The 16,936-nt window shown below is 47.0% G+C and overlaps 1 protein-coding gene across 2 annotated transcripts; it reads left to right on the top strand.

The window, feature by feature from the left end:
* The first annotated feature begins 5,344 nt into the window (after nucleotides 1-5,344).
* Nucleotides 5,345-16,307, top strand: Ndufv3 (NADH:ubiquinone oxidoreductase subunit V3). Of its 2 annotated transcripts, none has more exons than XM_036167711.1 (4): nucleotides 5,345-5,473; nucleotides 6,679-6,829; nucleotides 12,550-13,671; nucleotides 16,083-16,307. In XM_036167711.1, the coding sequence occupies exons 1-4, from the start codon at nucleotides 5,432-5,434 to the stop codon at nucleotides 16,235-16,237; spliced, it is 1,470 nt and encodes a 489-aa protein (XP_036023604.1). In that variant the 5' UTR covers nucleotides 5,345-5,431; the 3' UTR covers nucleotides 16,238-16,307. The 2 variants fall into 2 exon arrangements, with proteins under 2 accessions (XP_036023604.1, XP_036023605.1); XM_036167712.1 differs by having other exon boundaries at nucleotides 5,346-5,473; nucleotides 6,709-6,829.
* The last annotated feature ends 629 nt before the right edge of the window (nucleotides 16,308-16,936 follow it).

Here is a 16,936-nt window from a genome sequence, read left to right as displayed (position 1 = left end):
GTCAAGGCAGAGGTCGCTGGAAATGTGCTGCTTAGCCTCCTCGTGTAGGACAGTGACGCCTTGAACCACAAGTGTCAAACGTGTTTAACGGTGTGCCTCCTCAGATCCCCTAAAGACTCATTACATCCCAGTGGCTCTCAAGATCCAGAATGCTGTGGTCTCTTATAGAATGGAAGAAGGCCCCCCCAGGCAGCTCCTAAAAAGATGGTTTATCTGCCCCACCTACCCATCACATCCTAGTGAAGGTAAACTATTTGAGCGGGTCAGTCTGTGTCCTGCCTCCAAGTCAGACTCAATATACTGTGTAGAATTGCCGTCTTCACGCTGCGCGGTTCCCTGGTGAGTCCATTTTATAAAGCAGTAGTTGGCTCCGTTTTTACCTCAATTTGCTTGTGCAAGTAAACACTCACCATCTGTCTAACGCAAAGTATAGACTGATTAAAAAGAAATCACTTGTACAAATGAAATCACCACCTACAAATGTAAGTTAAATCATGGGTGAAGCAAAATCTTATCAGAGAAGCCGAATCCTGAGCTTATCAAACACCAGTGGATAATGCAAAGTCCTTTGCCTGGGCCATAGTGAGAAAGTGGTACCTAATACTAAGGTACCACAAAACCCACCTGTCGTCAAGCCCTCCTGCACAGGGCTGACAGTGTGGAAAGGCACAAACAAGTCCATTTGTGTAACAGCTTACTCAAAGCAAACACATGTGAAGCCAGGGAGGGACCCACACATGACAGGATCCTTGGTCATCACAATTCTGAAGCCCACTGTATTCATAAGAGCAGGCTATGCCTTGATTGGGTCTGAGATCTACCCTCTTAGGTGCCTCTTCCAGAACCTTCTTGAAAGTGGAGAGAAGGAAGCTGAGTAGCTAGCAGTGAGGGAGGAAGGAGAGGGAAGGGTAGGAGAAAGAAGAGAGAGGGAGGGAGGGAAGGGGAGGTGGGAGACACAGAGGCAAAGTGAGCAACTTTCTCCCCTTACTTCCTGCCCTTGGGAAATCTGGAACCCAGAGGCCTTTGTTCCTGTTAAATTACCCATTTTACCTTGCTCCGGTTGGTGGTGCTTCAGCCCAGCTTCCTGGAGAGCTCTTCAGTATTAATGCCCCTATAAAAGATAGGTGGGCTCCAATTTTAACATAACTGGAAGTTGCTGGCTGCTGGGAGAGGGACAGTCAGCTTTCTTCAAGAGTGTGGCCTCTGAGAAGCTATATAACCCATGATCTAGTAGATGGTTCTACATCCATGCATACTGGCAGCACAAAGAAGACTCAGTGAATTAAACACACACACACACACACACACACACACACACACACACACACACGAAATTGGGAGGGAATAGTGGTGATGAGGAGAGGGAAGGAACTGGCAGGGACAGAACAGAAAGGCTTTATCAAAACACATACACATGTATGGAATTCTTAATAAAAAAAATTAAAAGAGAGGAGCCAGGCCAGGCGGTGGTGGTGCCCACCTTTACTCCCAGCACTTGGGAGGCACAGGCAAGGAGATCTCTCAGTTCAAGGCCAGCCTGGTCTACAATGTGAGTTACAAGACAGTCAGGACTATACAGAAAAACCCTGTCTCAATAAAAAAAAAAAAAAAATAGGTAGGTGGTGGTGGCCCCTGCCTTTAATCCCAGCACTTGGGAGGAGAGGCAGTTCAAGACCAACCTGGGCAACAGAGCAAGTTCAGGACAGCCAGGGTTACACAAAGAAACTTTGTCTTGAAAAAAACAATAATAAATATATCCTGGCATGGTGACAATGCCTTTAATCCTAGTACTCAGGAGGCAGAGATAGGCAGATCTTTATGAGTTCTGGTTTACATATCCAAATCCAGGCCAGTCAGGACTACATAGTCAAACCCTGACTCAAAAACAAAAGAAAGAAGCTAGAGAGATGGTTCAGCATCCAAGACTGTGTACTGCTCTTCCAGAAGACCCACACCCAGGCAGCTTACAACTACTTCTAACTCCACTTACAGGGCATCTGATGCCTTCTTCTGGCCTCCACAGGCACTGAACTCACATGCACAAACTCATGGTCTCTCTCTCTCTCTCTCTCTCTCTCTCTCTCTCTCTCTCTCTCTCTCTCTCGTACACACACACACACACACACACACACACACACAAAATCTTAAAATAAAAATAAACAAATTTGGCTTCCTCCTGGACTCGGTTATGTGCTGTTGTCAACTATCAACCGCCTGAGCAAATGCTACTCAGAAATAATCAGTCTGGGAGCAGGTCCAGTTTTAGAATTTACTAGGCAACTCACTTTGCCTCTGTGTCTCCCCCTCCTCCTCCCTCCCTCCCTCTCTCGTTTTTCTCCTACCCTTCCCCTCCCCTTCCTCCCTCACTGCTAGCTACTCAGCTTCCTTCTCTCCACTTCAAATAATTGTTACAATTATATTGTCAAATCCCCCCAGGACCCTGCTGGGATACTGATTAGGAAAGAATTGAACATATTAGACGGTTTGGAAGGAAATTAGCATGTTTACAGTGTGGACGAACACCTTTTCTCTTCCTCTAATAGCTTCTCTTAGCTTACAGTATTATCTGACATTATCCTTTAAGGGCATAGACAAACTATTTTAAAATATATTCTTACCACAATATGTGGGGTTTTGCTAACATAACGAGATCTTTTTAAATTATATTTGATATTTGTTTCTGCTGACTAGAGATGCAGTTTATATTATTTATAAATTGCTCTTTCACCCAGCAGTTTTTCTGAATGCTCTAATGAATCCCTGTCATGTTTCTCACTGTCTCATGAGACTTGCTAGCAGACACTGCCAGCTATCCTGGCATGTGGCCATCTGCTCTTGCAGAGGGAGGGGCCATTGCAGGCTGCCTAGGTCTTCAGGTCAGCTCTGTGCCAGATGGGTTTAGCCAGAATGCCCAGACAGAGACACAAAAATATGTTCTCCCCAACAGCTCCTGCCCCAGTACTGTTGGACAAGCTCATGGTGGTCCCTGTATCCCACAAGTGACCCTACACCAGTTTTGGGCCACCACCTAATCTCCATCCGGAAGGAGATGGTGGCTTCCTGCTGAGGTGAATCTCTTCGGCACTTACATCATGGTACACTATGCTTAAATGTCCCCTGCCAGAATTCACATTGAAATTCAGCCTTGGAGACTAGAAAGATAGTGCAGGGGTTAAAAGCATTAGCTGCTCTTTCAGAGAACCCAAGTGCAATTCCCAGGACCCAAGTGGTAGCTCATAACCATCTACAACTTCAGTTCCAAGGGATCTAGCACTCTCTTCTGGCCCTGGCAGGTACTGTATGCATGTGATGCATGGTCATACATTCAGGCAATACACCCATATACATAAAACAAAAATAGCTGGGCGGTAGTGGTGCACACCTTTAATCACAGCACTGGGGAGGCAGAGCCAGGTGGATCTTTGTGAGTTCAAGGCCACCCTGGCCTACAGAGCAAGATCCAGGACTGGCATCAAAACTACACAGAGAAACCTTGTCTTGAAAAACCAAAAACAAACAAAACAACAGCAACAACAACAACAACAAAAAAACAAAAAACAAAAACTCACAGCTTGGTGTGATAGCACACATCTTTAATCTCAGCACTCAAAAGGCAGAGGCAAGCAGATCTCTATGAGTTCAAAGCCAGCCTGATCTACATAGTGAGTTCCAGGACAGCCAGGGCTATGTAGAGAGACCCTATCTCAAAAATGAATAAAATAATTTTTGTAGATTTATTACTATTTATGTATTTTATGTATATGAGTGCTTTATCTTCATGAATGTATGTATGTCTGCAGACCAGAAGAGGGCATCAGATTGTGAGCTGCCATGTGGTTGCTGGGAACTGAACTCAGGACCTCTGGAAGAGCAGCTAGTGCTCTTAACCACCGAGCATCTCTCCAGTCCCTAAATAAGTCTTACTTTTTGTGTGTGCATTATTTTGCTTATTTTACATGTGTGCTGGAAATCTGAACTCAGGTCCTCATGACTGCACAGCAGGTACCCTTACCCACAGAGCCATCTTCCCTGATAAAGACTTGGTTTTTATCTAAAAAAAAGAATTCAGTCTCCACTTTGAGGTATTAAGCAATCAGACCAAGTGGGATAATTAAGAGTAACTAGGTCACATCCATGTATCATCAGGCCAAAGAGCTCTCTCAGTGGGTCTGTTAGGAAGGCCAGGTTGGATGGGTCCTCTCAGTCATGTGATGCTCTGCACTGCCTAAAGCCTTGCAGAGAGTCCCCTACCTCCAGAACCTTAAACTAATGAACTTTTATTCTTTATGAATCAGCCAGCATTTGATAGTGAGTTACAGCAACAGAAAATGGGAGTCAAGTGTCAGGCTATGGACCCAAATAATCTTCCAATATTCTTTAAATGAAGTGTAGTTAACCTTTAGGAGACAGAGATCCTAGTAGCTCACACAGAATTCTGTGTGACCCATAGAAAAAAATGAAAGCCACCACCACCACTCCATCTGCAACCCTGGTCTAAAGCTGCTAGTTGCTGCTTCCTAGAGGCAGAGGGCATGCGCTGTGGAACCTTGGATAGCGCTAACAATGGAGGAGCAGCTTCTGCTTCCAGAACAATCTAGGCCCCAGCACTTTGCTGACCAGGGCATGTCAGAGCAATCGTCTCTACAGATACTCCTGAATCCATGATCTGCTCTCAGTCTTCTACTTCATTTTCAGCAGCACTGTAAACTTAACCTCCTGCAAAGCTAGAGAGGTGGCTCGGGGGTAGGCGTGCACTCTGCTCTTTGAGAAGACCCAACTTAGGTTCCCAGCACCAACATTGACCTCTATGGGACTACAATTACCTGTAAGTCCAGCTCCAGGGGGATCTGCAATCATCTTCTGGTCTACACAGGTACAAACACACACTCGGAAACATACATGTACACATAATGGGAAATAAAAAATAAAAATAAAATGAAAAATAAATAAATCTTAGCCAGGTGTGGTGGTGCACACCATTAATCCTAGCACTTGGAAGGACACGCCTCTACGGGGCAAGCGCACTACCACTGAGCTGTATCTCCAACGAACAACAAACTCACAAAAACCTCACCAAACACGAAGACTCTCAAGTCGAACCAGAAACGCTAAGGGCATGATTCTAGCTGTACAACATTGGTAGGTTGTAGAGTTAAGGGTGAGATCAGGGCAAGGTGGGTAGGCCCTAAACGGGGGGCGGGACTTCAAGCAGGACCTGCCCAGGGGCGGACCCCAAGCGCTCCCACCTAGGATTGGTGAATTCCTTTAGGGGCGTGGCCTCAGAAGGCCTCCCTGACTGCGCGCTCAGACGCTCGTACCGACCCTGGCCTGTGATTGGCGAACGTGAACGCAGGGCGGAGCCTCGGATGGTGCGTGTGCGCGCGCGCAGGTCACTTACTTAGGTGCGACCTTAGCGAGGAGCGTCTGTGCCATGGCTCTCCTGCTTCGGGGAGGACGAATCCGGGCACTGAAGGTAAAGGGCGCGACCTACCCGGCCGGTAGCCTGACCCTCGGCTGTACCCATGGGCTTGGTGCCAGGGTGAGGGGTCCCAGGTCCTGTGCTCGCCTGACCCAGAGAGGTCCTTCTCTGCAGGAGCAAAGCTGAGGCTCTTTGGCTGTTTTTAAAACTAAACCTGGCTTTCTCTGCAAAACCAGTGTTGGGGATTGTTGGGATTTGGGTTCTGGGGATGGAATCCAGGGCCCTGCGCTTGCTTGTCAAATGCTGTCATTGAACCAGCCTCAAAGCAGGAAGTGCTCACAGCAATATTAAATACAGGTGACAGAGGGCCTCCCGTCACCAGATAGGCACTATTTAATTACTCCTTCAGGTATCTTGTTCCCAGCGATTTTTTTCTTTAGCGTGTAGCAGTGCACATAATTTGTACACATGCAGAAAATCAAATATAAATAGAAGTTTTCCCCATTTTTTTTCTGGGCCCAGGCATGAAGCATCCCATCATCTAGCACATGCTTGAGTGGTTGCCTGGGGAATTACAGTTAAGATTCTTCCCATTTACACTGTAACTTTCTGAGGCAATTATTTACATTGTGTTTCCTAGCAGATGGTGCTACTAAGTGTAGGGAGATAATTTTGCAAAAAGAAACATAGTATTTTATAGAGTAACAATATAAGCGGTGTCATAAACTGCCTGCCCTGTCTAGCTAGACCCAGGAGTCTGGACTCCTCCGCTGGGTCTTGCGTCCAGGATCCTATCAGAGGCCCAGAGGCCAGCAGCACCTCCCTCCTCTCCCTAGTGTCAGTACAGATTTACATAACTGGGATCTTGCAGGGCAGGTGGCAGCCAGGGCTTCTCCCAGCAGCAGCGTCCCAGTCCTACCCCCTGAGCCCCAGGTTTCTGCAGGACCAGGCTCTTCACCAGGACACCCTGCAGCTTTGTATAAAGAAGCTGGCAAGGTTTTTCTTTTTAATAAAAATCTTCCAAGTTTCCAGTTTGGGAAATTTTTGCAGAGAATAGGGAAACTAAGATGTTTGCCTTTGCCCAGATGCTAATGGTGGTTGCCCTGGAACTTGGGTTTATTTTTCTTGCAGCTTTCTTTTCTTTTCTTTTTTTTTTTTTTGTACTTTTCATACATCTCATATGTTATGAAAGTTGTAATAAATGTGCCGCATGGTGAATATTAACATTTATATTAACATATAGCACTTACGGTATACAGGCTGTCATCTTCCCTGTTGACTCTCCCCAGGCTGTGTTCCTGGAGGCAAGGGTGTTCCGAGAACTGCCTTCCACGGTGCCCCTTTCTACAGAGTCAGGGAAGAGTGGAGGGGGAATACAACCAAATCCCAAGAATCAAAGTGCACCCACAGGTGAGATTTTAAAGATGGTCTGGAAGGGGCCAAGAATGCAAAGTCATTAGCATGAAATGAGTTTGACCAGCCACGAAACCTGAGGTTCTTAATCTTCCCAGTGTCTGTGTTATAATCAGATACAAGATTGGCAACAACACATCAGTGGTATCAAAGTCTTTTACTGTTTGCTCTAGTTCAGTGGTTCTCAACCTTCCTAATGCTTTGACCCTTTAATACAGTCCTCCCAACCAAAAAATTATTTTCATTGCTACTTCATAACTGTAATTTTGCTACTGTTATGAATCATAATGTAAAAATACCTCTGTTTTCTGATGGTCTTAGGTACCCCCATGAAAGGGTCATTCAGTCCCCCAAAGGGGTCACAACCCACAGGTAGAGAACTACTGCTTTAGATGGAGAGTGCTACTTTCTAAATGCTCAGCTCAACAGGGAGAGCAGAAGAGCTTGGGCATTTCCCAGGCTCTCTGGATCCATGCTTGTGTGAACTAGTGGGAACCCACCCTACTTTCCTTTTCCTGGTTTCTGGCTTTCCCTGTCTCTCCAAGACTAGTGAGGTTTTCCTGGTGTGCCCCATCACCATCCGGGGACACCATCAGGACCCCGGGGAGGGGATTAGGAGCCAGTGTTTCCGCTGTGCTGCGTTCAGCTGGTGCCACCTCTTTGCGAAATCATTTTGATTTCTGGCACAAGTTTTAACCTTTTCCCTTCTCTGGGCCAGTATAGGATAACCTCCCACCAAGCCAGCAGGAAGTGCAGTGCATTTGAAATGTTTCTCTTCTGAGAGTAACTTTATCTCCCATGCCTTGCTCATTTTTGACAATGGGTCACGAACTAGGACCATTGAATTTAGTTTCTTAGTTCACAGAGCCCTGATCTATCCTTGAATGGCTATGCAGAACTGCCTCTTGGCAAGTCTTCTGTCCTAACACGGGACTATGGAGTGAGTGCTAATTGATTTGGGTCTGAGTTTCACTAGAACAGCATTTGTTCGACTGAGGTATGTGAAACGTTATAGATTCCATTATTTTTCTATTTGTCTGGATGCTAAATGTTTGCACTTTTAGAGAGTGCCTGTCCACACAGCCTTTCATGCTCTCTACACACATGCATCCCCAAATCTCTATCAGCCCCATAGCACCCAGAGACGTAGCAAATGTGTCCTGGCCCGAATTCCAGAGGGACATGATTCAGCCCTGCCCAAACCTGCCTGGTTTTAAAATATAGTTCTCTTTTCCTCCTAGGTGCATTGAGAAACAGAAATCTTTTTGTTTTGTTTTGTTTTGTTTTTCAAGACAGGGTTTCTCTGTATAGCTTTGCGCCTTTCCTGGAACTCACTTGTTAGCCCAGGCTGGCCTTGAACTCACAGAGATCCGCCTGCCTTGCCTCCCGAGTGCTGGGATTACTGGCGTGCACCACCACTGCCTGGCTGAAAAACAGAAATCTTAAACATGAGGACTTTTTAAAATAGCAATAGCAAAACATAGAATCTCAGTATACCTAAGAAATGTCTGTTAAGTTGTGAACTGCATGTGGCATGGTCTGTTGTTTATTTTTGCATGCTGTAGATCCATCCCAGGGCTTTGCATAGCCTGGAATGCTTATGACTGGTTACTGGTGAGTGACTTGGATTTCAATACTATGTCCTCTTCTGTGATGAAGCTTTGAATTATGTCTATAAGCCTGCCTTCTAGATACATGATTTTAGACTAAATGGGTGTTAGTGAAGGTTTGTGAAGGGAGACTTGGCCTTGGATTCCCATGGAGCTCCTGCTGCTGGCCTTGCAGCCATCTGAGCTGGCAGCTCTACCACGACCCTGGGTGCTTTGGGGCTGGTGGAGATGTGGTCTGTCTGTCTGTCTGTCTGTACACTCGTGCACCTTGGGAATGGCAGTGTACTTTGGGGTTGAAGATGGTCTTCAGAAGTAAATTGTCTTCTGTGCATATTACACTTTTATAACTTAAAATGATTGCTGTACAGAGAAAAAGAAATAATGCTTCTATTAGCCACATGGAGGCCTGTGTTTTTCCTTAAAGTCCCAGGGATTAGAAACCATCAGAACCAGAGTGGCTTTCAGAGCCCCTGGGGCTCACTGCATCTGCTCTTGGTCCCCAGCCCAAAGGTCAGGAACCACCCTTGAGGAAAATTTTCTGCCCTTCCCCAGAGGCTCCCACCACATAGTAGCATGTTCTTCCTTCCTAAGGAAAGCTGCCACCATACATTAGTCCCACGGTGCTCCCACAGGCCCTTCTGGGAGACATGCTTGACTTCTCTTTGCTGTTCATTGAATCCAGTCATGGGCCATGTTGTACGGATCCATAAGTTACTGGCTGAGCCATTTCCACGTCACTTTCTTTCAGGTTTTTTGTTTGTTTGTTTTTGTTTGTTTGTTTGCTTGCTTCTGCAAGGTCTCTATGTAGTACGTGTTGGTCTTGAACTCTGATCCTCCCAAGTGCTAGGATTACAGGTGTGTGCCATAACACCTTGCTTTTGTGCAGCTCATTAAGGAGTATAAAGCCAAAGTTAGTTCTCCATTAAGGCTCCAGTCCAGGCTTAAACATGTATAGTTTCTAAAACTAGAAGTTAGACATGTTAACTACAGCCACAGTGTGGAGGGAGTGCTGTTCTGAACACTTCCTGCCTGTCACCTGCACGTCACCTCTCACTGATGAGTAGCCGAGGGGTCACACCAGAGTGGTCTGCTTTGGACTTTGACATTCTGGCCACGGTCTATATTTCAGTCACTGTACTGTCTTACTTTGGGGGCGAAAAAAATCTGGATTCTCATGCTGCCTTTTTTTTTTTTCTTAAATCTTTACACACATGTAATCCTAAATTTCTGAAATCTAAGTGACTTTACAGGCCTTGTTTAAAGTACCTTTGTAAGTATGCCTTGTTTTCTGCTTTAGTTTTATAAACCATCGACACTACACAGGAGTATTTTAGGGTTGCTAATTCATTTTATTATGTATGTCCACATTTATTTATGTGGCTGTGTGTGTCGCTGTGTGGACATGTGGCTATAAGTAGAGCACCCACAGGGGCGCAGAAGAGGGCATTAGTTCCCCGGGAGCTGGAGTTGCCAGCTGTTGTGAGCCATTCAACATGGGAGCAGGGAACCGAACTGGACCCTCCGCAAGAGCAGTAGGTGCTCTGAACTGGCAGGCCATCTCTCCAGCCCCACTAACGCACAGCAGCCATCTTTTCTTTGACAGAAAGCTTGAAGATTGTGGTCTCCATTTTCAGCCAAACAGAAAGGAGATTCAGAAACGTGACTTGTGCCTTGAGAGGAGATGGGGAGGCAACAGGGAGCACTGGTTGGCGCTGTTTGATAGTATTTGTAGACCTGACTGTGTGTAGGCTGCGTGTCTCTGTAGAACTAGTGGCCCCTGCATGTCCCCTTCTGTGCTCTGAGGGGCGGTTTGTTGAGGAAAGCCAGTCTCTAGCTAGAATGCCATGAGAGGATGCTGCATCCTGTGTCCACACACCAAGTGTGCTTCTCAGATACCACCTTCTGTGGTCTACTGCACTGGTGAATGCAGACTTGGTATGGGTGCTGGTTAGTGATGGCAACTGTAGGTCCATATGACAGGCTTCTGGCTGAGGCTTAAAGATTAGGCCAGGGCTGAGTCTGGGAAGGCCAGAAACTGATTAAAAGCAGAACCAGTCCCTAGACCCGTTAGCCTTTCCTGGAATTCTTCCTGTAGCCAACGAGAACAAGAGAAACTATTCAGGCCTTCTCGTGTACGGTGAAGTATCCTTGTCAAACCTGTCTGGAATGTTCTTTCTGTTTTCATAGGTAAATAATCTATGATGTCAGTTTTTCTTCTTTGTGTGTGTGAGTTGTTGGGTGGGAGGCTGTGGATCGAACCCAGAGCCTTGCATGTGCCTAGCATATGCTTTATCACTGAGCTACACCTCAGCCCCTGTAATGTAGTTTTATAACTCATTACAATTTTCTAAATCTCCAAGGCTAACTAAGGAGAATAGTGCTCAGTGGTAGTTTGTCTAGTGCATGAGACCCTTGGTCCAATCAAGAGCATAAAAACAAAAATCCCCAAATCATCAACATATTTTGGAAGAGTTAGTCCATCATTTTTCTATTGAAAAATAGCCATCCGAGAGCTTCTTTAATTTTAAGATGGAACCTTATGTAGACCAGGGTAGCTTTAAACTTGGCTGTGTAGTTGAGGGTGACCTTGAACTTAGGATCCTCCTGCCTCTCCAGAATGCTAGGATCACAGTCATGTACCACAGCACCTGCTTTATTGCAGTGCTGGGTGGGAACCCAGGACCTTGTGTGTGTTGAGCTAGCACTGTACCAGCTGAGCCACACCCCAGCCCTAAGGTTGTCTCCTATTTGTAAGAAGCAAGCTCAGAGAAATACCAGTGGTGTAGACAAGTGGGCTAGCTGGCCTAGGGAAATCATACATGCGGCTGCTGGGAATTCTGAGCCGTGCAGTTGAAGCTCGGAGAGAGCGGGTATGTGCTGCCATGCTCTGCTGAACTACTCAGTGTGGCCTGGAGCGTGTGTTCTTTGAGTCACCGTGTCGGTCCCCACTGTAGGTGGCCGCGGCCTGTCTGAACCAGCGGGTTTCAGCCGTCACCCAATGCTCTGGCTCTGGTCACTGCCTTCCACAGGCCTGTCACTGGCCTGGGGCCTTCACTCTTCTTTGTTCCTGCTCTTTCAGTTAACCGCAGGTCCCTGAACCTTTGTGTGGGTGTCACCATGACAACGTGGGTGAGGGGGCCCTGATTCTACCACGGAGGAGGAAGCATTCCTGCTTTAGTCCAGATGTAGCCCCAGCTTAAGGACTCTCTAGATCTGTGCATCTGGAGAATGTTTGGTTCCATTCAGGTTCGGAAGGTAATATCGCATATTAATAGCTTGTCCTGTGTTTTTCTTCTGATCCATATGGTTAGAAAGATTGATGCCTGAGAAAACTGAATGACATTAGCTCTGATCTATGTGGGTTTTGTTTGTTTGTTCATTTGCTCTTTCATAAGTGACTGTGAAATGTAAGATTTTTCGGATAGACTTTATCCTGCCTTTTCTGCACTTTCGCATGTTTCCAGTGATATGTGTGGTGTTAAATCATTTTAGACTTTCTGGCTTTGTAAAACTTGTCTTCTTGGCTGAGGAAATTCCCATGTGACCTGTGGGATTTTGAGGACCTTTCTTCCTTTTTAGGGCAACTTTCCTTGAAAAGTTGTTGCCATTCCCTCCTCCACACTCTTCCTCACAGGGATGCGCTTACCCATATTCCAAACAGACTCCTGTCTATACTTCTGCGGTTTTGTTTAGGAAGGTCAAACTCTGAACTTTTTACTATTGGAAAAGCACCAAATACTTGAGTGGTCTTAGCGCTTCAAGAAATTATACATTTGTAAAACATGTGTATAGTCAACAGAAAAAACTCGCATTAGAGTTTAACTGTCTTAATGTGAGTGAGATCATTTTAATATTGTCGTCTGGGAAGCCATGAGTGTAGAAATGGAGTCAGTTGGAGTCTCTTGTTGGTGAGAAAGCCCTTCCTTAAGGGTTTTGGTTGGAGAGATCTGCCCACTCCTCCTGCTGCCCCAGCCTGTGGGGAGGTTCCTGGAACCTACCTTAGGTCAGTTCCTGGACGACATGATGATACGCTGGTGTGCAATGCTATGTCTATGGCTTTGAGTTGTTCATTAAATAATAAATGTTCCTCTTTATGCCGTTTCCCAGATGTGGTGGGAGCAGAGGAGAGGGGCAAGCTCCTAGCCACCCACACAGCAGCGCCACTGTCCAAAAGTGCATCTCCACGCAGTTCTTACCCAGCAGTGGAGAACACAGGTGGGGCTGTAGCCGGCCCACACCCTGGTGGCAGCCTGCCACTCACAGATGAAGGGCTTCCGAAGCGTTTGTCAAGAAAGACTTTGGTAGAGTTTCCTCAGAAAGTTACATCTCCACCCCAAGTACAGGGTTCTGACTCAGAGGCTCGGCGGCATGTGCAGAAGGGGACAAATGATTCATCCTCATCCTCATCTTCCTCCTCCAACTCCTCAGATTCAGACTCTGATGGGGAGGGACATGTGTCCAACATTGGTCCCCAAGTGGCCAGCAAAGGCAAGGCAGGGTTTTACAAACCAGAGGCCTCTCGTCCCTTCCAGAACGGAGTCCCCAAAATCACAGTACCTGCAAAAGAGAAAGCCAAGGTGCAAAAGCCACGCACAGATGTCACCTACCCAGAGAAGTCCCAGCAGCCAAAGAAGAAAGGGACCATCACCAAGCCTGTAGGGGACAGCAAAGAAGCCAAATCCAAGCCCATGGCATCCAGATCACAGTCCAGTGAGCTTTTGGAGCAAACCGTGAAGGAAGAACACCCGCAGGAGAAACCGAGGCCAAGTAAGACAAGGAAGGAAAGTCCAAAGCCTTTTGAAGCTGAAAGAATCGTACCCGACCGTACAAAGGCCAGGTCATCTGCACAGCTCGCTGGTGGCTCAGTGCCCACAACCAGAACACAAGGGGCCAGTGCAGAAGAACAGCTGCCAGCAGCCGCGCCCAGGGCCGGAGCCAGACATCTGGAACCACAAGGGCCAGAGCCTGAGTGGAAGGCAGCTTCTCCCCGGGTCCTGGTCGGAAAAGAAAGCCCGGAGAAGCAGGTACCCGAAGGCTGCCCAACAGCCAAGGTGGAGACCTTGGAAGATCAGATACCAGTGAGCTATTCGAAGACAGTTCCTGTTCAGAAGAAAGATACCTTGGAAGAGAAAGCAGGACCACAGCTGGAGGGGAGCTTCCAGGAGGCAGTCGGTGAAGCCCCGCCCACTGATGCAGGCCCACCCCAGGAAGCCCCAGACGACACACAGGGTACTCCTTGCCTTGGTTCAGACTCTCCTTGTCCTTTAGGGTGTATAGATTCTAAAGCCCCCCCCCCCCCTGCATTTCTGTGTGTTTAGAAAGGAATCTTAATTTTATTTATTTTTTTGACACAGAGTCTCTTGTAGCTCAGGGTGATTTTCAGACTTGCTAGGTAGCTGACACTGACATTGCACTCGTGATCCTCCTGCCTCCGATTCCCAGGGGCTAGGTTCAGGTGTGCACCTCTTGGCCTTGTTTAGCTATTTCTTAGACAGTGTAAATTTTGGAAACCGGTAATTCAGCATCACCACACTTAGCCTTGGAGGGTGTCCAAGCACACAGTTCATGAACTTGCCCAGCATCCTGCTGGGTGGAAGTCAGAGAGTCTCCTGTGGAGCATGCATGGGTCAGGGGCAGCAGTCACTTGTCGGTGATAGCCCTCAGGTGATCTGAGCGAGAGAGGTGCCTCAGCAACTTGGTGCCTAGTGAACGGAAGCAGGTGTTAGCAGGTAGGCAGCCATGGACTGCAGCCATGGTCGTTCCATAGCTACAACACAATGGGCTGTTTAATCTTCTACAGTGAGTTTCTAGTGAGGAGCTTTTCAAGTGGGACTGGCCTCCTGACATATTGCGTGGTCTTGCGCATGTGTGACACCCTCTGGGCAGCTCACTGGGAAACAGGAATTCTTTGATTTTTAGAATCTGCAGTTCTGGAGAGTTTCTTAAGATGCAGCATCGCTAACAAGGCCTTCTTCCTGTACCTGCGTGCCGTTCCGAGCCCACCCTTGCCTAACCTGCATCACCTGGAGTGCTAACTGTCGCTCTTGCAGGATGTTGACAGCGTTTATCTTTTCTTCCTCTTCCGTTTCCCTTCTTTCACTAATCCGCCAGCTACCAGTGCGTGACAGATGTCCTAAGACCTCAGGACCTCCTGCCTTTCTGACACTTGCAATTTTCAGATTTGATCTCAACTGGAAAGGAGTGCCTCAAACCCAAGATGAAAATACAGGACTGGGGGTTCCTAGGTTGTCTCTGGGGGAAACAACAACTCCTCACGGGGCTGCCGATGTAGCTTAGTGTGGGGGCTTAGCCAGTGAGTAAGGGCTTTTGCTCAGTTTCCCACACTGCACAAACAAACTTGCTCCCTCACCACCCCAACCTCTTTGTCTGACGGCCAAGGCTCACAAAGTGGTCCTTCTCTGAAGCTCCTTGCTTACAGGTGAGCTGCTTTTGGCAGAGTTTATAATCCCCCGGCTCCACCTGTTGTCGCCTCCCCTATGATAGCTACGTAATCCATGGCTTTGGAGGTATGCCTTCACCACACTGAAGATCTTGAGCTTGCAGAGGCAGAGAAGAGGCCAGCTCTATAAGACATCCTTCTCCTTTCTTTTTATAAAATTAAATAGTGAGAATCGGCTTTCGGATTTGGAATAGAGAAATGTGTTTAAGTTGTTGGGGTGTTTGTTTCTTGTGCCGTGTGAGTAGAAACTGAGACTGCTCTGCTGCCCTGATTTCCAGAGTCGGGAAGTCTAAGCCCGGACCTTGCCCTGTGGGCCTTGCTAGCTTTGTCTCGTCTCCTGTTTGTTGCATTTATGTTGCAGAAGAGCCTTTTCCTTTTGCTTCAGTCCCACACTTCAAATTTTAAGTTTATCAAGTGTTAGTGTTCAGGTACACGGATTTAATTTTTCCCATTGAAGATAAAAGGCTAAATGTGTTTGTTTGTTTCTGTCTATGAATCCATGAAGACAGCAACAATTTCCCCCCAAAAGTAGAAACGTCAAAACTGCACCCTCCTCCCTGGTCCTCCTGTTCCTTTTATCATTGATGTCACGCTCAGATTTTCCTCAGATCCGTGATGACAGTTTCCATCACAAACAGATGTGATGTGATGAAATCATGCGAAGGGACATGATTCCTCTCCTGTGTGTTTCTACATGACCTGGAAGTCCATCCATAACTCCAGGTCCTGCCAAACTCAGAGCCCGGAGCCTAGAGGTGCAGAAGTAAGGTGAGGTGTGGCTGTCTAGATCAGAAACAAAGCAGCCTTGTCCCCTCTCGTAGATGTTTGGACACTGCCATTTTATTATTAAAAACAAAGCAGAGAGCTGTCCTGTCTCCCAGCAGGCCTGTGATAGAATCTCAGGGAAGGTTTCTGTGGCAAGGGTAGAGGTGAGTCTCTTAGGGTGACAGTGTCGCCTCCGTCCGTGTACTTTGTGATTACACGTAACTGGTAAGGCGATAAATTTCAGCATATATTTTCAGGTTATTCCTCTATTGTTTTTGAAGACAAGGGGGACCTCAGGGCCTCCTCTCTTCTAGTTAGACAGCTCACAGGTCAGACTGGAGTTGTGGAGACTTCCACTTCCTGAGTGCTCAGATGGGCGGATATCTGACATTTCCCCTGTCACTTTCCTCTACAGAGCCCACTCTGGTCCCTGAGTCATCTAACACCACCACCTACAAGAACCTACAGCATCATGAGTACAACTCATACACCTTCCTAGACCTGAACCTGGACCTCTCCAAGTTCAGAATGCCTCAACCCTCTTCAGGACGAGAGTCACCTCGGCACTGAGCTCAGCTCCCGGGAGCCCCATTCCAGTCCCATGAATTCTTGCCTGCGAGAATAAATATCAGTCACAAGGCTCAGTGTGTCGTTATTGTCCCTCACAGCGTCCAGAGAATGAGTTAGTCACACCCTGATTATTTGTATCTATAGCATTCAGTGGCGTCCTCCAGGGGCCACAGTGAAATGTTCACAGTGTTAGAAATGTTCCAGATTAGAATCTGCAGCTCCTTGAGACGATAAACTGCATCATCCCTAACAAGCCCTGAGGGACGTCGTCGTCTGTTAGGAAGGCTGTTATGACATCCCTCTTGAATTGCAAGTCGATGAAGCAAAGTGCCTTCAGGCCCACTCAGCCTCCTCACACTGGTGAGCAGTGGGTGTTGGTAAAATGTAGTGGTGACTTAGGTCTGAGCCGCAGCCTGGATAAACTGGGGGTTTAGGAGTTACACTGATTGTAATTACTACATTACCAAAAACAGGAAAAAACTGTGAGAGAGAATAGAAATGGGATAGGAATTACACTCAGTGTAACTACTACATTACAAAAAATTAAATATGGGAGAGCAAGGGAAGAGATACCATGACAAATGAAGACACCATGGGAATGGGGAGAAGCAGAGTGCTAGAGAGGTTCCCAGGAATCCACAAGGTGACTCCACCACTGACTACTGGCGATAGTCGACAGGGTGCCTGAACTGGCCTACT

Source organism: Onychomys torridus, chromosome 18 (assembly GCF_903995425.1).
Source record: "Onychomys torridus chromosome 18, mOncTor1.1, whole genome shotgun sequence".
Classification (NCBI taxonomy): domain Eukaryota; kingdom Metazoa; phylum Chordata; class Mammalia; order Rodentia; family Cricetidae; genus Onychomys; species Onychomys torridus.
Note: the sequence above shows the minus strand (reverse complement) of the source record. Positions and strands in the feature narration are given on the sequence as shown.